This window comes from Pelophylax lessonae, assembly GCF_965119305.1.
Source record: "Pelophylax lessonae genome assembly, chromosome: 11".
Lineage (NCBI taxonomy): Eukaryota > Metazoa > Chordata > Amphibia > Anura > Ranidae > Pelophylax > Pelophylax lessonae.
In genome coordinates this window covers 124,587,009-124,608,971 of record NC_138778.1, presented here as the reverse complement: position 1 = coordinate 124,608,971, position 21,963 = coordinate 124,587,009, and the positions used below count along the sequence as shown (strand labels likewise).

The 21,963-nt window shown below is 44.1% G+C and overlaps 1 protein-coding gene across 1 annotated transcript in view; it reads left to right on the top strand.

The window, feature by feature from the left end:
* Positions 1-21,963, top strand: part of LOC309567413 (sperm axonemal maintenance protein CFAP97D1-like) — a gene marked incomplete at its 3' end in the record, with an annotated part of 379,099 nt that overhangs the window by 314,261 nt on the left and 42,875 nt on the right. Inside the window, 3 exon segments of the mRNA XM_082272813.1 lie at positions 1,528-1,651; positions 14,724-14,748; positions 14,751-14,780. Coding sequence (XP_082128939.1) covers positions 1,528-1,651; positions 14,724-14,748; positions 14,751-14,780 — 179 coding nt within the window.

Sequence of the window (21,963 nt, the reverse complement as noted above, 5' to 3'; positions counted from 1 at the left end):
CCTTTCACCTCTCCACAGTTTAATCAGTGTCTAGTGTCACAGCTTCACCCTGCAGTAATGTCCTCCTCTGCCCCCTCACTCACATAAATGTACTCACTCCTCCTCTGCTGTGGCGAGGTGCCGCTGCAAACAAGTGCTTTTTATTCAAAAATGGCGCCAGGTTGCAACATTACGCAACTGCGCCTACGCCCGCCCGGCTGAGCTTGTACGAGCTTTCCCGAGCCCGGCAGGCATCAGAACGGCACATGTGCAGTTATACTGTCGGCCTGCAGCCATCTTTTTTAGGGGCACTGGTGCCCGTAAAGGGCATTTACAGAGAGCCCGAAAATGGGCTGAAATTTACGGACTGCCCGTAAATTAACGGGCGGTTGGCAACACTGACCCCTATTCAGCTGGCCAAAAACGAATTATTCACAATGAGGCTGGGAATACTCCAAGTTTTCCTTTAACATATTCCAGGGTAAGCTCATCATCTGAGCGAGCATCAACTGCTGTAACAAATGGCTAATAGCTGTCTGGGAGACCACTGAGTAGTAGTGCTGCTATATGAAAGTCTTTTATTTCTTCTCCTACAGCTTGTAGGCATCCCACCATTGCTAAGGTACATCTTATATAGCCACATATGTGCTGGCCTTTCTTCTACTTAGTCTAGAATAGCTTTCTAGTTAGATACAGTTTACTGCTAAAAATTGCTCTCTCCTGTACCTTCTGTAGCTCTTCCCACATTTCTTTTGCAGTTTGATACTTGATATGTGTGCAATAATCATCTATGTTCATGGATATAGTACTCTGAGTTTTTGTTATCTTTCTCTGTTCAATCCTCTTTAAATGGGTTGGTTCTGGGCTCTTTTTTACACTTCCATGTAACTTCCCTTATCACCAGCATCTTTAGTTTATCATTTCCATAGTTCTGGTATGTCAGATTAGCATCTGAAATTACTAATAAAATACTGTAAGTAGCCATCATTTATGCTTTCTAACATTGTTCAAATTTCAAAATGTCATTTTTTGTATCTGGAAACAACAGGGACACCCAAAGACAGGCAATTACATTAAAACCATGAAGTTCCACTAGAAAGAACATTACATTGTACAAGCACACTACCCCCTAGTGGCAGAACCAGTAGTCACAGTATTATTTATGAGAATTGTTGTTGCATCTACAGTATATCTGCAGAAACGGCACATTAACAATCATGAAGATCACAGAGGCATACACAACAGCCAGAAGCGCACCTGGATCTGGATTTCAAACTGCATATCTGAATTGCACACTATACAGATACACTACTTTCTGGACTGCTAAATAAATGTATTTACAACAAATATAACCATTGTTCGGTGGATGTCGTCTGATTGTATTCCTTATGCCTGGACCTATTACAAGCCTCTATATGCCAAAGAATAGTGTGAGCTCTATATACCTCACACCCAATGGGTATTGTAGGAATGTAGGTCTAATGTTGTGCTGTTTAAATGCTTTTTCCTGGAAATATTCATTTTCTACAACTTGATTTTGTTCCACAGTTCTAATATCGGCAAACGAAGCAGAGACCTTGTAAGGATTATGGCAGAAAACCAAGCTCTCCACAAGAGGATTCAGGAACGTAAGCCAAACTACGATCACAGGAAATGGGAAGATGAATGGAAGGTGATATATATTGTGTTATATTGTTAACAAAATTGAACCACCATAGTTATTGCTGCAGAGAACTTGCTAATGATTTCAGGACATCACAGGAGTCAGCTGCAGGATATCTCAGCTGACCTGTATTTAACAGGAAAATCCTGCACCTTTATCATTAGGCAGTTATTATAATATTTTTTTCTGCATATTTTTGTGTGATGTCCTTTAACAAAGTCCATCATTTCAGACTATTCTAATACACGGTTATCATTATGTTAATCCAGAAGAAGGATAAACAAGAACCTTAGTATGGCATCTGACATTTTATTCTTGCAGTTGGGGAATTGTGAGTTGATTGGATGGCTCTAGACCTAACTGGCTTTAAACCACACTTCAGAAATCAAAAAAAGCACAATTATTAATCAAACTGGAAGTGTGCAGAAATGGATTGCAAAAGCAATAACTGATGATTCTTCTATTTAGGGGTACCAGGGACTACAATAATTACATTGTAGCTTCACAATGTCAGCTTTACCTCTCTTGCCAAACCTACCTCTTTAGTTGTGATTCAATCAATAGCTTCCACAAACTCTCTTAACGCTTCTAGATGAATCTCCAGTCTTTAAGTTGTTGTAGTGTCTATATTGAGTAACAAGCACACAAAAAGGAGACCATTTTTAAAAAGCTTTATTTCACTTCTTTAGTTGATCACGTGTTATTTGATCAAGAAGCTGGTCATGCTAATTACATAATTCTTTTTCCTCGGAGTACTTTTTTATTCCAGAAAATTAAGGCTAGCATGACATACTTGTACCTAACTGTATCACTGGAGGCTGCATTTCCACACATTAACAAAACCCAACCATAGCTTCCTCTTGTTCCATCTAGGAGCACCCTTAATGTACAACTAAATGTAGCACACTCCACGAAGGATCCCCCACCCTGCACAGCCAGGCATACCAAATTTTCCCAGACTCCCAGGGTCAGAAAACAGTTCAGTACTTTGTTTTTGTGTTTTTATTGAGGGGATAAAATTTCCATTTGGCACACTGATAGTTAATCTGACAAAAGGGCAACAGTCAGATTTTGATGCAAGGACCCTTTGCAAGCAGGGACTCCTGGCCCCTTTGTTGTGTAGCAAAAAGTCTGTGTCCAGCTTCGCATCCCTGTGGCTGCTGATCCCAGCACCTCCTCTTCAGGCACTGCCAGCCCACCTTGCTGCAGCTACCTCTCTCATTAGCTCTCCTGGCTACTTCCCACTGTACACTCACCAGCCCACCCAGCTGACTTCTCCTGGAGAACTCCTGGACTCCCTGACTCTCTATACTGATGTCCATCTTCTTCCATGCATAAAGGAACTGATTCCTCCATGTGTTGTAGAGGATCCCTCCAGCAGTCGAGCAACAGGCCTGAGGTAACCCCCTTCCCTCCCCAGAGTAGGGGGGTTACCCTCAAGGGCCATCGACAGCCTCCTCAGCACTCCTTTTCCATCTTCCAACTCCCTGCTGGCATGACTCCGGAGTATTTAAGAGGTGCCTGCCCCCTGCCAGCCCTCTTTGTGGGGATTGGCTGGGGCCCTCATTAATATTCCAAGCAGCTCCTCCTATCCTCCCACCCATTCTTCTGGAAGCTTCTCCACGGTTCCAGCGAGTAGGGGAAGGTACCAGAGGTGCTGCTTGATGAGTCATCCAGCCTCTCTGAGTCACTCAACACTGACCCAGATTCAGCCCAAGCCTGGCTCTCAGCAAGGCCAATTTACCTACACTACCATTTATAAATACTAAAGGTGCTACATGAAGGCATTTTTTTAAAAAAATTTGGACAGGGTGGAGATGGATTAGAACACCTGACAGTTTTTATTGCTGTCTGTACTGTGTTAGGTAGATTCACACTTTTTATTTGTCCTTTCCCCAGAGAGTGCTAGTTCACCCTCAATCTAGAGTCCTGTCTCTTATTGGGGGAATATGCTACAAGGGATTGCTATGGTCTTCCATACTCCCTTGGATAATCACTAAGCGCTTGTAAGAGCTTGTGTAAGAGCTTGTTCTGCTGCACTCTCTGGGGAAAGAGAGGTTCACCCACAGGAACCTGGAGCCTTGTCGTAGGTCCAGGGTGGGTGGGAGACGGTGAGACCCTAACCAAGCTGCAGCGGTTCGTGGGGTCTGAAGTTGGGTAACGGTGTCTGGTGGAGTGCTTGGAGCCCTCGGGAAGCACTAGGAGCATCCGTCAATGGAGGTACCCGGTCGAGGTGCAGGTTGATCCGTTACACTTGAAATTAACCCCTCTTTAGGCATTCATTTAAATTATACCCATATAGGTTTTGGTGACAAGGGACTAAAAAAAAGAAGGCCCTCCAACTAAAGCAATCGGGTTAATTTACAAAAACTGGAGAGTGCATAGTATGGTGCAGCTCTACATAGAAACCAATCAGCCTCCAGGTTTTTTTTTTTTGTCAAAGCCTAATTGAATTAGCTGAATTTAGAGGTTGATTTGCCTACCATGCACAACTGCACCAGATTTTGAAATCTCTGTTTTTATTAAATCAACCCTAGTGTGTAGAACCATAAAACCTTTAAGAACAGAAGGTATTTGCATCTCTTCCCATTATAAATCCCCAAAATAAAAGGATTATTTCTCATTTGGGAACATTGGGCAGAACCATAATTATCTCTTTATGTCCCAACAGCCAATGCACATCCAGAACACCTAGTATTTAGTTTAAATATAACCTAATATTATAGGACCATTTATTTTAAATAAGGCTTTTTGGCCATCTGCTTGGTGCAGTGTATCAGAACCATGGCTTCCATGGAGTGAGGCTAGGTTCACACCTATGCGTTTCTTGGTGTGTTTTGCCAAAATGCACTACAGTCCATTTGATATGGTTTCCTACAAATGTAGTTCATTTCTGTGCGTTTTCCGGTGTAGCATTGTCTGGAGAGGTCAAAAGGTTTAAATATAGGCTATGAATATTCTGGTACCTCATCCATAAAATATACCCACAAAAAAGAATCTCTAGAACCCTGCGGACTTTACTGGTACCAGGAAAGGACAGTGAAACAATATATTTAAAAAAAAAAGAATATTTTATTACAAAAAGCTAAAAAATATTTCATAAAATCATACAAATTGGTGCTTATATGAATAGTACAGATCGTAAATGTAAGGTTTCTTCAATATTTCTTTGCTACCGTTTTAAGAGGTCAACGCGTTACACAATTTTTGCTTCCTCAGGACCTCAAGAATTATGGTTTGCAAAGAAAGCAATTGATCTATCCAAAAGGAAAAAGCACAGCAAATTACTTGTCAGTAGAATACCTCACAATTTATATCAATAATACTGGATCATTTCCATATGGCAATCTTACCATCAAAGTAGCCCAGGATATGTTATGTGACACGAGGATGTCATGTGACATATGACACAAAGCCACAAAACTGCAGTGTCAAAAAGTATTTTTGCAATAAACCACAATAAGGAGCATAGGTGGGTAAATAGCTATCCTGGAATGTGCATAATCATATGTGCATGCCCAAAAAAACGCCTGCTACAAAAACGCCCAGGTGTGTTGTTGCAGGTGTTTTTTTTGGGCATTTTTTGGGTGTCTTTGGAGGCAGGCATGACATCTGAACTTCTGTATAGGGGTATATATACAAACACACTTATATGTATTTATACGCATACACACATATAGGTGTGATAGGAGCGGAGCCCTATGCCTGCTAATTATTTCATTAGCGCAGGCATAGGGTTCTGCTACTTTCACACCTATATGTGTGTATGTGTATATATACATACATGTGTGTGTGTATATATACCCCTACACAGAAGTTCAGATGTCATGCCTGCCTCCAAACACGTCCACAAAAAAGCCCAATAAACGCCTGCAACAAAAAGCCGGGTGTGAAAATAGCGGAGCCACTATCCCTGCTCTACTGCAATTCTAAGACAAACTATCTTTTTTTTTCTGGTTCTGGACATGCTACAGAGCTGAAACTTCACAGGTACACTTTTTAGACACCCCAGACTCTAAATCCAAAGAAATCTCTCTTTTTTTTCCAATACTTTTTTCAATAATTGGCTCTCTATCAAAAATGACAATTTTTAAGAACTTTTTTTTGTGTGATTAATAGTCCCTGGGGCATGGCCCAGAACCCTAGGCACTTTTTAGGGGCACTTCTGGGTTTTAGGGCTTCAAAATTGTGTTTTTTTATTACCGAAGTTCGGGTCCCATTGATTTCCATGGGGTTCTGAAATCCGGGCCGAAATTTCGGGAAGTTTGGGTGTTCTGGTCGAACCGAACTTTTCAAAAGTTCGATCATCCCTAATCCACAACTTAGCCCTCAGCTACATCACTAGTCTAGTCTCAAAATGCCAACCTAATCGCTCTCTTCGTTCCTCTCAAAACCTCCTGCTCTCTAGCTCCCTCATCACCTCCTCCCATGCTTACCTCCAGGACTTTACCAGAGCCTCTCCAATCCTATGGAACTCCTTACCCTTATCTGTCTGATTATCTCCTACTCTATTAGCTGTTAGACGATCTCTGAAAACCCTCCTCTTCAGAGAAGCCTATCCTACCCACACCTGACAACTGTACCTCCATCTTCTCATCAGCTCATCCCCCACAGTTATTGCCTTTTGTTTCACTTGACCCCCCTTCTAGATTGTAAGCTCTAACGAGCAGGGCCCTCTAAATCCTCCTGTATTGAATTGTATTGTAACTGTATTGTCTTCCCTCACATTGTAAAGGGCTGCGCAAACTGTCGGCGCTATATAAATCCTGTATAATAATAATAATAATATATCCATTCAATGTGCAGAATTTACACAGGATCACTAAGCTGTGAAATATAGGGGATGGAAAGCTGTAGATACATCAGGGAGGAATGCTGAACGAAGGGAAGGAGCACACACCCCTCTTCACACAGCATACAGGAAGAGAGCTGAGGCTGTCAATCAGCTGGACCGGAAATAACAAAAATAAATCAATGCAACCAAAAAGTTATTCCAGTGATTAAGAAAACTCCAATCAATATTGATGAGTATACTATAATAAATGTGAAAAGGCGGCTGCTATCACCAAGTATGTTTTCATTGCACACATAAAATGGATATAAGAACAAAAAAAGTGCTGCACCACTTCTATTAAATATGTAACTAAAGTGCAACAAGTGATAAATGTATTTAAAATATTGATATCAATTAATCAATTATATTAAATAAGTAACTAAAGTGCAACAAGTGATAAAATATCTAAAATCTTCATATCAATTAATAAAAAAACTGTGAAACAGTACATAAAATATTGCAAAAAAAGCCCCAATAAAGTGCAAAAGAAAAAATGTGCAAATAATGCAAATACAAGGGGATCCAAAACAGTGCCCATGCTGTAACCATCAATCCAGTGTCTGTGCTAATGGATGGCTGCTCACCTCAAGTTCTGACCCTTGTTTCACCAATTGGTCAGAACTAGCGGTTCCATTGCCCGGGATAAATTCCAATCAGGAGGGAGAGTCCTGGATGGCCGAGGGAATTTTGGACATCGCTGGATATAGATGGGCTCAGGTAAATATCAGGGGGACTGCGGGGGGCTGCTGCACACAGAAGGCTTTTATCTTAACCACTTAACGTCTAGCCACGTAGACCTACGTCGGCTGACTTTAAGGGGTTATACCGGGATGATGCCTCTAGCTAGAGGCATCATCCCGGTACCGTTGTTTGAAGCCGATGGTCGGATTTCCGTCGGTAACGACCGATGCGGCTCGGGAGCCGCTCGATCGTTACCCGGGGGGGGGGCGGGAGGGGACGCCCCCCCCCCCCCCGCCGCCTTCCGTGGCTTTGCTCGGGGCTCCCGTCCCACCGGGAGCCCCGAGCACCCAGCCGGCACGTCTGCCGGCTGGATGGGGTCCCGATGAATGCCAGAAACTGCATCGATCGGGTCTCCGATGACGTAACCCGGAGGCGGCGTCCATGACGTCACTTCCGGGTTACTGTGCTGCAAAAGGCGGCACATTTGAAAAACGGCTGTATGCAAAAATACCATTTTCAGCGTTTTGCATACAGGGAAGTGTAGTGGAGGGGTCTAGGGTCTTTTAGACCCTCGATCCCTCCATAAAGTGTACCTGTCACTGCATATTGCTGTCACAAGGGATGTTTACATTGCTTGTGACAGCAATAAAAGTGATCAGATTTTTTTTTTTTTTAAAAAAACCTGTAATAAAGTTAAAAAAAAGAAAAAATAAATAGGAAAAAAAAAAAAAAAATTTAGCCGCCCCCGTCACCGTTAGCTCGCGCACAAAAAAAAACGTATATGCAAGTCGATCCGCGAATGAAATCGCTGTTCAAACCACACATGTGAGGTATCGCCGCGATCGCCAGAGCGTGAGCAATAATTAAAAAAAAGAGCTACACTCTACCTCTAAACTGGTAACCGTTAAATAAATTTTAAGCGTCGCAGATTGAGATCTCTATTGACCGTAGTTTGTCGCCATCCCACGGGGGGGGGGGCGCAATTTTAAACCGTAACATGTTGGGTATCTATTTACTCGGCGTGACATCATCTTTCACAATATACAAAAAAAATGGGCTAACTTTACTGTTTAGTATTTTTTAAATGCAGTGAAATGTGATTTTTCAAATTTTTTCCAAAAAAATGGCATTTTAAAGACCGCTGCGCATATACCGCGTGACAAAAAATTTTGCAATGACCGACATTTTATTCTCCAGAGTCTTTGCTAAAAAAATATATATAATGTTTGGGGATTTTAAGTAGTTTTCTAGCAAAAAATACTGTTTTTAACTTGTGAACAAAAAATGTCAAAAATAGGCTTAGTGGTAAAGTGGTTAAGGCATAGAAGGCCTTAAGATAAAAAACCTTCTGCCTTTACATCTGCTTAAAGGTAAGAGGAGCGCTACACAAAGCTAATTTTATTTCTACTTTGTGGGAGGTTGGGGCAGGGGTGAGAGTCATGGCACAAGGAGGGGGTCCCGCGAGAACCAGAGTGAATGAAGGTGTTCAGTATACACTGTTAGAAAGGGTCCCTCCAGACCCTCCAGGTCCCATTATACTCCTTTGTAGTCACTAATGGGACCTGGGGGGAACTCTTTCTAACAGACTCTATAAAGGACACTGAAAGAGCCTCTGTTAGAGAGAGTGCCCTTCAGGTTCCATTAGACTCTGTTGTAGACTCTAATAGGGCCTGGAGGGGATGCTTTCTAACACTGTCTAATGGACACTGTTAGGGGTATCTCTCTAACAGTGTCCATTAGACAGGTCCCATTAAAAAAAAAAAAAAAAAGCTGAATTTGTATTTTGTGCAAAATGTGGGGTCAGGGGCGGGTCATAGGCGGGACCAGGGTGGGGCCTGATGAGGGCCCTTGCTTTACTTGGTCAGGGGGCCCTGAGTGTTGTTAGTCCGCCCCTGGACAGAAATGACATTTAGTAATCTGGATTGAGACAAGTACACACTATAGATAGAAGGAAAAGGTTTATTCATATTTCATGTCGAGGTTTACAACCACTTTAACCACTTCCTGCCCATGCTATAGCTGAATGATGGCTACAGCGCGGGCTTACTTTGCCATCATAGGACGTCCTCCCGTGACCGTGCTGCCTGTGCACCCTCTGCGTCACACGAGAGGTGCGCTCTGTGATCACAGATCAGGGTAAAGGGCCAATCATGGCAGCCCTTTACCATGTGATTAGTGAGTGCAATGACAGCTGATAACGATGTAAACACATGCTGGTTATCGGCTTTCCTCATGCTGACAGCGTGATGAGAGATAACCAGCTTGTGTTAAAGGGACATCGGCACTAATAATTAAGGCACTGATTATCAGTGTCCTGATTATCAGTGCAGTCCCAACAGTGCCGCTTATCAGTGCCTACCAGTGCTGCCAATTAGTGCTCATCAGTGCTGCCAGTCAGTGCCATAAATCAGTGTTCATCAGTACTGTCAATCAGTGCCTCCTTATCAGTGCTGCCTATCAGTGCCCATAAGTGCTGCTTACGAGTGCCCATCAGTGCTGCCTACCAGTGCCTATCATTGCCCATCAGTGTCACCTATCAGTGCCCATCAGTGCCACCTATCAGCGTTGCCTCATCAGTGCCTCCTTCTTAGTGCCCACCAGTGCCGCCTCTTCAGTGCCCATCAGTTTCACCTATCAGTGCCAACTCATCCGTGCCCATCAGTGCAGCCTATCAGTGCCCATCAGTGCAGCCTCATCATCGCACATCAGTGAAGAAAAATGTACTGTTTGCAAAATTGTATAACAAACTATGTAGCACTACCCCCATGAGGCCAGGAAAGGGTAGGAGAATGGCCAACCGGGAATTACACTACTCCCTTTAACCCCTTGATGCCCCAACCCCTTTAACACATACACTTTACACAGTTTAGCAAGGTGTATCTAATTTCTATGACCTTGGTTTCCAAATAAAGAGAGTTCCTTGGTGATATGGGGCCGGATAGGCGCCCAATGTTCCTTTCCCTTGCAAGTGTCTTGAATCTCCAGATAACTCAAGTGATGGGTGATAACCCAAAGTAACAGTGAGATAATGATATACAGTAACACAGTAGCACAACAGGTATTGTAGATGTCTCCTCAGAAAGCTCTAATGAAGAAGGCAAAGTAAAGGTGTTTGATCTGTGATGCAGGTGATGTGGGTGATCTTCCAGCTCCCACCCAACAACCGGACCCTTACGACAACAGGTGCATCCACACACACTCTCCGGAGGCTCTCCCCCTGCTGCCTAGGCCGCAGCGCAGCCGCGCTCTCCCTGTCTGTCTGAATCACTGCTCCCAGGTGAGGGCCAGGTTCCCAAGAGACTCACTCCCCCCAAACACAGGCTGTTTATCACCTCTCCCAGCATTCTGTACTCTTCCTCCAGCCGGCTGGGACTTGTAGTCCACAATGATTCAGGTTCAATGTAACCTCGGCTTTCCGAACTACATATCCCAAGATCCTCTGCTCTTCTGTAAGTTCTCACACACTCTGCATTTATGATGCGACAAGGGAAATCCCAGGCTGAGCACTAGAGGGACTAGTCTCATTGTGGCAGATGCTGTAGAGTGTCCTCTAATAACACAGGCAATTTAACCAGCTCCTGGATACACTATGAAATTTTTTTTTTGTTTTTTTCAAAATGATTGTGGTTTGGCAAAAAAAAAACCCAGTGGTGATTAAATAAGACTAAAAGAAAGCTCTATTTGTGTTAAAAAAAAAGTATAAAAAATTCATATGGGTACAGCGTTGCATGACCATGCAATTGTCATTCAAAGTGTGAGAGCGCTGAAAGCTGAAAATTGGCCTGGGCAGGAAGGGGATGAAAGTTTCCAGAAGGCAAGTGGTTAATGCTGGTTCTGATGGAAAGGTGTCAGAACACATAATGCATCGCAGTTTGTGTAATATGGAACTGTGCAGCTGCAGACTGGTTCTGGGAGTGCCCATGCTGACCCATGTCCGCAGCCAAGAGAGCACGTCAGCCTCAGAGCTGAACCACGGAGCAATGAAAGAAGGCAGCCTGGTTTATTGAATCACATTTTCTTTCATGTGGATGGCTGGGTGCGTGTGCATCATTTACCTGGAGAAAACATAGCACCAGGACGCGGTATGAGAAGAAGACAAGCCGGCGGAGGCAGTGTGATGCTTTGGGCAATGTTCTAATGAGAAACTTTGGTCCTGCCATTCATGTGGATGCTTCTTGATATGTACCACCTACCAAGTACACCCCTTCATGTAAATGATACTCCTTGATGGCAGTGGCCTCTTTTCAGTAGGATAATGCATCCTGCCACACTGCAAAAATGGTTCAATAATGGTTTGAGGAACCTAACAACGAGTGTGAGTGGTTGACTTGGCTTCCAAACTCTCCAGATCTCAATCCAATCAAACATCTGTGGGATGTGCTGGAAAAAGAAGTCCGATCTATGGAGGCCCCCATCTCACAACTTACAGGACTTGAAGGATCTGCTACTGATGGGTTAGTGTCATATACCACAGCATATCTTCAGAGGTCAAGTGGTGTCATGCCTCAACGGGTCCAAGATGTTTTGGTGGCAAAAGGGGGGACTACTCAATATTAGGTGGGGGGGGGGGCAGTGGTGGGATTCAAAAATGTTAGTAACCAGTTCCGACTTTCCCAGCAGAATGACCAGCGTGCCCCCTTTCAATGCACAGTGACCAGCGTGCCCCCTTTCAATGCACAGTGACCAGTGTGCCCCCTTTTAATGCAGAATGACCAGCGTGCCCCCTTTCAATGTACAGTGACCAGCGTGCCCTCCTTTCAATGCAGAGAGACCAGCGTGCCCCCTTTCAATGTACAGTGACCAGCGTGCCCCCCTTTCAATGCACAGCGACCAGCGTGCCCCTTTTCAATGCACAGCGATCAGCATGCCCCACTTTCAATGCACAGTGACCAGCGCTGCGTGCCCCCCCTTCAAGGCGCAGTGACCAGCGTGCCCCCCTTTCAATGCACAGTGACCAGCGTGCCCCCCTTTCAATGCACAGTGACCACAGCATTGCCCCCAATCATTGCAGAGTGCCACAGCATTGCCCCCAATCATTGCAGAGTGCCCACAGCATTGCCCCCAATCATTGCAGAGCGCCACAGCATTGCCCCCAATCATTGCAGAGTGCCACAGCATTGCCCCCAATCATTGCAGAGTGCCCACAGCATTGCCACCAATAATTGCAGAGTGCCCACAGCATTGCCCCCAATCATTGCAGAGTGCCACAGCATTGCCCCCAATGATCATTGCAGAGTGCCACAGCATTGCCCCCAATAATTGCAGAGCGCCACAGCATTGCCCCCAATCATTGCAGAGCGCCACAGCATTGCCCCCAATGATCATTGCAGAGCGCCACAGCATTGCCCGAATTCATTGCAGAGTGCCAGCGTTCCCCCCGCGAGCCCCCTTTACTTACCTCACGGACGGTCATCACAGCAGCTCCTCTTCAGTTCGGCTCCCCGCGTCTCCCCACGTCTCCCGCCTCCTCGGCCAATGGCATGGCGTTTGCCTTTCGGCCAATCAGGAAGCGGGAGGACCCGCTCCCTGATTGGCCAGGAGGAGGATCCTTGTGACAATAGCGAATTTTCATTCGCTATTGTCACAGAATGGGCGGGCTCGGCCTCGGGGCGCACTGCTCTGCTGCTCCACGGCCGCCAGCTTAGAGGGATTCAGCCGGTTCTGCGAACTTGCAGAAAGTTTGCAACCGGTTCCATAGAACCGGTGCGAAACAGCTGAATCCCACCACTGGGGGGGGGGGGGTCATAAAGTTATGGCTGTGTATTCCACATATACAGTGCCTTGCGAAAGTATTCAGCCCCCTTGAACTTTGCGACCTTTTGCCACATTTCAGATTTCAAACATAAAGATATAAAACTGTAATTTTTTGTGAAGAATCAACAAGTGGGACACAATCATGAAGTGGAACGAAATTTATTGGATATTTCAAACTTTTTTAACAAATAAAAAACTGAAAAATTGGGCGTGCAAAATTATTCAGCCCCCTTTAGTTAATACTTTGTAGCGCCACCTTTTGCTGTGATTACAGCTGTAAGTCGCTTGGGGTATGTCTCTATCAGTTTTGCACATCGAGACACTGAAATTTTTGCCCATTCCTCCTTGCAAAACAGCTCAAGCTCAGTGAGGCTGGATGGAGAGCGTTTGTGAACAGCAGTTTTCAGTACTTTCCACAGATTCTCGATTGGATTCAGGTCTGGACTTTGACTTGGCCATTCTAACACCTGGATATGTTTATTTGTGAACCATTCCATTGTAGATTTTGCTTTATGTTTTGGATCATTGTCTTGTTGGAAGACAAATCTCCATCCCAGTCTCAGGTCTTTTGCAGACTCCATCAGTCCTGTATATGGCTCCATCCATCTTCCCATCAATTTTACCCATCTTCCCTGTCCCTGCTGAAGAAAAGCAAGCCCAAACTGCTGGGGATGGTGTGTTCAGGGTGATGAGCTGTGTTGCTTTTACGCCAAACGTTTTGCATTGTTGCCAAAAAGTTCGATTTTGGTTTCATCTGACCAGAGCACCTTCTTCCACATGTTTGGTGTGTCTCCCAGGTGGCTTGTGGCAATCTTTAAATAACACTTTTTATGGATATCTTTAAGAAATGGCTTTCTTCTTGCCACTCTTCCATAAAGGCCAGATTTGTGCAGTATACGACTGATTGTTGTCCTATGGACAGAGTCTCCCACCTCAGCTGTAGATCTCTGCAGTTCATCCAGAGTGATCATGGGCCTCTTGGCTGCATCTCTGATCAGTCTTCTCCTTGTATGAGATGAAAGTTTAGAGGGACAGCCAGGTCTTCGTAGATTTGCAGTGGTCTGATACGCCTTCCATTTCAATATTATCGCTTGCACAGTGCTCCTTGGGATGTTTAAAGCTTGGGAAATCTTTTTGTATCCAAATCCAGCTTTAATCTTCTCCACAACAGTATCTCGGACCTGCCTGGTGTGTTCCTTGTTCTTCATGATTGTGTCCCACTTGTTGTTGATTCTTCACAAAAAATTACAGTTTTATATCTTTATGTTTGAAGCCTGAAATGTGGCAAGAGGTTGCAAAGTTCAAGGGGGCCGAATACTTTCGCAAGGCACTGTACTTTCAGTAGTATATTTCAGCAAATAAAAACACAAATAAAGATAACGTATTAGACCAAAACATAATCATATTTTGATTTCTTGTCTTTACAAATAGGCTCCCTATTGACCCCTTTCAAAACTAGTAACTCTAAGTCGGTGTGACACTTATCTATGTAAGCGTTGCATTATATCTGTCACTAGCAGTTACAAAGGTGGGTCATCCCCTCTAACTGAACCTCAGTCTGCACTATTGGCAACACACACAATATGCTCTATTTACCAAATTTATAGCTCTGTGAAAAAATGTTCTCATATATAATGGCAGAACCAGCATTTGTTTGTGTTACTTTTAATGCAAATCAGCAGGTTTTAGACAGTTTGCTCAAAAACAAACTATTGTCAATGTAGAGGCTTTGAAGAAAAGTGGAACTCTTCCAATGTCAGACTTTGAAGTATTTTGAAATCAGCTTCAAAAGCATCTTTTATTTCTCTCTAGGCAACACAAAGATACCGAATGAAGCCCCATCCTACCATACTGCTACCTGTAACCAAGGTATGTTTGTTTTCTTAAATATATTTTCTTCCTGGCAATATTGATTAGATATGAAACCAACTATTCATAGAAAACTAAAGCCCCGTACACACGATAAGAAATTTGTAAGGGAAATTTTGTCCGACGATCGATCTGCCGATTTTCGGGTTGTTAGTATGGTGCTTTGGACAACCTACTCCGACTTTTCGGCTGACAAAATCCTGATGTGCAGGCATTAAAATTTTTGTTCTCCATCAACACGTGTCCGATTTTCGTCTCGTTAGTACAGATTTCGACGGGGAAAAATCTTATGAGCAAGACTAGGCATGCTCAGAGATGAAAGAACACATAGAAAGCAATCCGACACATGACATCACTTCTGAAGTAGAATTCTGTCGTACGGGAATATTCGTATGCAGTCTAGAGCACATTCCAACCAACGGACACCACTCTGGACAAAAGATGGGCGACCGGTCGGCGGAAATTCGTAGCGTGTGTACGGGGCTTAACTCAGAGGACCTGGGTATCTGTGCATACGAGGGTAGGCCAATAATTTCTTACCCTCACCAAGAACCAAATATGCTAGTGATCTGAAACTTAGTCCACTGACTCTTTCTTCTCTACATATCCACCGCCTATGGTTACACACTTCTCACATTTGTGGAACAGACCTTTATTACCATCTGCGTAAAAATTAGGAAATTTGGAGGAAAAACAGCTGACATTATGATCTTACTGGATGAATGTTGCACCTTAGCCTTTTTGGGGGTGGTGATGAAGCATGTTTCCATGTTTTACTAATTTCTTTAATCTCAGGATCATATAGATATACCCAGCTTTCATCCATGGTCCTCCTCATCTTTGTGGTACAGGTCCAAAAGCTTTATGCACATTCCACTCGTTGCTGTTTTTGGAAAGGAGTTAATAACCTGAGAACCCATTTCTCTTGGCTATAACTATAATTCACCGACCTACAAAAACAAAAATTGGTATGCATATTACTAAGATATCCAACTAGAAACCAGATGCCTAGCACATCTAGATCATTATGAGGGTAAGAACTTATTGGCCTCCCCTCGTATGTGTCCATTGACATATAATATCATTTTCTTTATTATTTTTAATTAGAATCGTTTTCAAAAACATGCTCCCTCCCGTAATTTTACAATAGCAACTAAAATCAATATAGCTATACTATTTAACAATGCTTATGGTGAGAAATCCTGTCTGGAGGTCCATCTTAGTTCTGCTGACATACAGGTGAGCAGATAATAAAGAATTTTATTAAGTTTATCAAATTGCCTGGCTGTGCTGGAGGGACTCAACATAAATAAAAATAAATAAATGAGGTTACAGCTGATGTTGCTGTATCTGCAACAGCTTTAGTTTATTTGATTTTTTTTTTTCCTATACATACACTTTCTGTTCCTTCTGTTATGCTAGTATGGGTTCCTGTGGGAATAAGAAAGGCTTCATTCAGATGCGGGAAGAGGTAGCTAAACGCTGCCGCTGGATACAGCAGCTCCTTGTGCTATGGCTGTATACAATTTGGGGCCAGTTTATGTACAGAGGAGCACCAACCCTGGATATACACTGTGTGTGTCCTGGATTGGCCAGTGGCTCTATGCGCATGAACCACTCAAATGAGTGGTTACATGCAAACAGTGGCAGTGCCAGCCATTGATTTGTACAAATATGACAGCTGCTATACAGCCTTCTGAATGTAGCCTAAAGGGTGTGTTCACTGTACCTTTCTGGCCAACCCAACTTCAAAAAATGCTAGTTGTGCAATGTGGTTGTGCGCCAAATACCTGTATGTGTGTATGTTGCTTTTCTACAATTTTAGACAGATGCTCATTGAAAGATTTAAAGGAATCTATCTATCCATCCATCCATCTAGGGTTTTTTTTTTTTTTTTTTCTCATAAAATAGGTACAGGAACTCAACCATTACCCCCCCCCCCACACACACACACACACACAAACACAAACACATATCAAATAGTGAGTGTGCTCAAATTTCTCTAACAGTGGGAGGGTCTTAAAGGGATATTAAATACCAGGAGTGCATTATGTAAAGAGCGCAGAGTTTGGGGGGGATGGGGGAGTTACATACAGAGTACAGGGTTTTGGGGTGCATAGTGCAGAGTTCAGGGGTGCACTGCACACAGAGTGCAGGGTTCTTCCACTGCTGCTTACCTCTGCATCCCCCATCCATATTTCCCTTTCACCCTTCTTCAGCTCTGACCTCTGCATGCGACCCCCCTCCCCCATGCTGCCCCCATCTTCTTCCCACCTCTTTAAATGCTCCACCATCTTCCGAGTGTCTTACTTGTGTTGCTGTATTAAGCTGAAGCACCCAGTTGGCTCTAGTACCTTCCTGCACACTGTAGGTGGCTCTGCCTCTCTTACTTGCAGGGAGATCATCCAGTGGGGGTGTCGGCACCTGCACTGCACCCCGGGCACCTGCATCTCCCTTGTCCTCATCCTGCACTCAGTGCGAGCCGCTCTGGAGATCAGATCTGAGGGAGTCTTTGGGAGACAAGATGTCACTTGTAAACACAGAAGCCAGACCCCTGTGTTTACAAGTGATAGTGGTGATCAGGGAGCAGGGGGCCTGAGCCAGAGGTGGTGGAACTCAGTTCCACCAAGTTCCAGCTGAAAAAAGCTCTATCTATCTATCTATCTATCTATCTATCGATCGATCGATCTATCTATCTATCTATCTATCTATCTATCTATCTATCTATCTATCTATCTATCTATCTATCTATCTATCTATCTATCTATCTATCTATCTATCTATCTATCTATCTATCTATCTATCTATCTATCTATCTATCTATCCAATTTTTAAACTTTGAAAAAAAAAAAGTTCCTACTAAGAGCAAATAATGCCTATCATTTCTTATTACCTTTATTAACTAGTAAAGCTATTGCTGTGTCCCTCTCTGATTTAGTTTCACTTTCTGCTATGGCTTGATTTTCCTTCCGTTTATATCTAAAGCCTTGTACGCACAATCAGATTATGGGACGATCTTTTTTTGTTGCATGCTAGTATCATATGGAAAGTGAACAGGTTATTTTCATACGAAAATTCTCATACGACAGAATTCTACTTCAGAAGTGATGTGTTGAATTGTTTTGTATGTATTCTTTCCTTTCTGAGCATGCGTAGTCTTGCTCTTACGACTTTTTTAGTGCAAAAACGGTACTAATTAAATGAATATTGGACGTTGTGTTGACGTGCGTAATAAATGTTATAGCCTGCACCACCAGTTTTTGTCGTCTGAAAATTCGGAATCGGCTGTCGAAAGCACTATACTAACAATCTGAAAATCGGCAGATCCTTCGTCAGACAAAATTTTACTTCGGATTTTCTTATCATGTGTACGGGCCTTTAGGTTTACCGACTATCCAGTAAGAGCAATCTCACTGTCCACTTAAAGTGATTGTAAAGCTTTAAAAATAACAAACATGTTATACTTACCTGCTCTGTGCAGTGGTTTTGCACAAAGCAGCCCCGATTCTCCTCTTCTGCCCCCCCCCCCTGCTTTCTATGGGGGCACTCATGCATGCTCACTCCCTAACCCTGCTCTGGGTGTCCATAAGACACCCAGGGCATGGCTCGGGACCGCCCTCAATCCCTCATCATTGGCTCTGGATGACAATGGCTGGATGACACATCGCTGAATCGAAATCAGGCTCAGGTATGTATTTAGGGGGCTGTAGGGGTTGCTGCATGCAGAAGGTTTTTTATCTTAGCATAGAATGCATGAAGGTGTAGCGCACCTCCTAAGAAGCCGCTAGTAGAATGGGATCTCCCACCCTGCACTTTTACTAGTAATGGCGGCGATCTGCGATTTTTAGCAGGACTGGGACATTGCGGCGGACAGATCGGACCCCTGACTGACATTTTTGACACTTTTTGGGGACCAGTGACACTAATACAGTAATCAGTGCTAAATAATATGCACTGTTACTGTATAAATGACACTGGCAGGGTAGGGGTTAATACTGGGGGTGATCAAAGGGATTAAATGTATGCCTGTGTGCTTACTGACTGTGTGTGTGTGTGTGTGTGTGGGGGGGGTTCTGTGACAGGCACAGAGAGATCGCAGTTTCAGCTTAGCTGAAACTGTTGATCTGTCCCTGCCTGTCTGAGAGAAGATCCGCCTGCTTTGTTTACATAAGCAGGCGGGTCTTCTCTCCGTTTCCCAGACGATCGCGGGAGGGCAGCGGCAATCGCCGCTGCTCCTCCTGCGGCCTGCCTCCCGCTGAGTCTAAACACAGCGGGATCATGGCTCCGCCGCCGAAACCACATGCACTCCAGTCACATAGTGCTACATGACTGGACGCAGCCGAGCCGCCCTGCCGCAGTAATATTACGGTGGGCGGTCAGCAAGTGGTTAAGGGGGAAAATCTTCCTGTCCAGAAGTGGTTAAATGTTTTTGATCTCTGTAACCGAGAGCCATTTGTTCTAGTAAGAGGCCATCTGACTACATCACTGTGGAGTGATTTTGTGGTGTGCAGCACTGGGCACCTTGTGAAATTAGCTTCTCTTTTTTATATGTCATATATTTGGTTTGTCAAATATTTTTTGTTAGTTCAACTTATATTTTTAGGAACAGCACACCTTTTTGCATCATATTTACTCAGTGTAACATCATCTTTTATATTTTACAAAAAAATTGGGGTAAATATTGTGTTTTTTTTATTTATTAACCCCCTTGGCAGTATTACCGGGTGTGGCTCGGGGTTAACTTTCAGTACCAAAAGCTGTAACCCCGAGCCACACTCGGCATTACCCTGCAATGTTATTCACCTTCCCTGCACTCCCCCGCCGTCCTCCCCACCCTCCTTCCCGTCCTCCTCACAGTCTCTCCCCACTCTGTGCACGGCCGCTTGCCGGCACTTGCCTTCCGGTTCCCTTCCGGGGGTGGAACCGGTGGCAAATTCAAAAGTGTAAAAACACTAAATTACATGATACAAAGCTGTGATCCTAATGGATTACACTGTATCATTCCATTTCACCTGGTGACTTTTCCAGTGCAAGAAAACAACAAGAGAAGGGCGCACCGACCTTGTGCATTACCACTTAAAAGTTTATTAAAATCAAAGAAGGGTAGCGTACAATATACTCACAAACGTAGGCTATGAACAAGCATATAGGAAATGGGCACCACTCGCTTTCAGGACACTTCTCTACTGATCTGATCCAGTCCACAAAAAACAGGTGAATGGGGAACCGTTTCCCATCCATTCAGTGGAACAGATTGGATGACACACCATGGGCTGTGTCCGCAAGGACTTGTCATCCGCCTGTTTAGCGGGGATCAGTGGAGAGATTTTCCACTGAGCAGATCTACTGGACGGAGTTCGCCCCATCTGAAAGGGTCCAAACACTCTTAGCAGAATATAAAAATGTTCTAATAAAACAGGAGATTTTGTAACTGTGACGAGGGAGTTGATTCAGGGCACCTCACAAACAGTACAGAATCCCCTAGAAAAGTTCTCCCCAACTGGCCCAATTAGATTTCAACATCACAAAGAGCAATCCACCTGGATTCCATTTTTAGAGTTGCAATACAAATGATATTGGCATGTCCAAAGGGTGGTAATAAACAGCGCATACTCAGACTGGTCTGAGGTAGTAAGCGGGGTGCCCCAGGGTTCAGTCCTGGGACCAACCTTGTTCAATTTATTCATAAACAAATAGACTAGGCAACAGCATGCAATGTCAAGCGGCAGCTGCCAAAGCCAGCAGAATATTAGCATGCATAAAGAAAGGGATGTATTCCAGAGATAAGACTATAATTCTTCCACTTTATAAAACTCTGGTCCGACCACATCTGGAGTATTCTGTCCAGTTCTGGTCGCCAGTAGTGTTGAGCGAACACGGACTGTATTATTCGTGTTCGTACCGAATAATTGGATTTTTTGTACCCGAACACGGACACGGACACTTTACTGTATGTTCGGGTAAAAATCCGTGTTCGGTCGTTTTATTTCCGGGTTTTGCATGCTTTGGCGCTCTTTTCATGGCGGGCTTTCAACAGCCAATCAACAATCGTTTAACTGGTGTGCCTTAAGCCATCCCAGCCATGCCTGCAAATGTCTCAGTAGCTGTGATTGGCCGTCTGAAGCATGTGACCAAGTCTTTATAAGTTCCAGGCAGCCGCAGCGTCTTCATTCTGCTGCTTAGATCAGGGACAGAGCACACATCAACGTGCTGGCTGCTGATTAGGGAAAGACAGGCAGGAAAAAACCATTTGTGTCCGGATAGAATTGAGGGACAGGTCGGAGTGTTTAGGCAGGGCGAGTTGTAGGCATTTTAGGGATAGAGTCTGCTGAATTATAGGGTCAGTGTCTTCTACAAAGTACAATCGATATTGCTGTGTGGGGGGTGGGGTGACTCTGCACTCAATCCTGATCTACGATCTCTTCTCAATCCTGTTAGGGAGAGGCTGCTGCTGCTGAATTTTAGGGAAACTGTGTTCTACAAACTACAATCGATATTGCTGTGTGGTGTGGGATAGGAGATAGGCAGGTGTCAGTGATCCACATCCATTTTTATGTGTGTGAGCTGCAGTGAACACAATCTTTTTGGGCTGCAGTGAACACAATCTTTTTGGGGTGCAGTGAACAACGTCCTTTTTGGGGTGCAGTGAACAAAATCTTTTTGGGGTGCAGTGAACAAAATCCTTTTTGGGGTGCAGTGAACAACATCCTTTTTGGGGTGCAGTGAACACAATCTTTTTGGGGTGCAGTGAACAAAATCCTTTGTGGGGTGCAGTGAACACAATCTTTGTGGGGTGCAGTGAACACAATCTTTTTGGGGTGCAGTGAACAACATCCTTTTTGGGGTGCAGTGAACAAAATCCTTTTTGAGGTGCAGTGAACACAATCTTTTTGGGGTGCAGTGAACAAAATCCTTTGTGGGGTGCAGTGAACACAATCTTTATGGGGTGCAGTGAACACAATCTTTTTGGGGTGCAGTGAACAAAATCCTTTTAGGGTGCAGTGAACACAATCTTTGTGGGGTGCAGTGAACAAAATCCTTTTTGAGGTGCAGTGAACACAATCTTTGTGGGGTGCAGTGAACACAATCTTTGTGGGGTACAGTGAACACAATCTCATACTTCTGAACATTTGAGGGTGCTGCCTGTTCCATACTCCTCCTCCTACTGCTCAACCATCCTTTT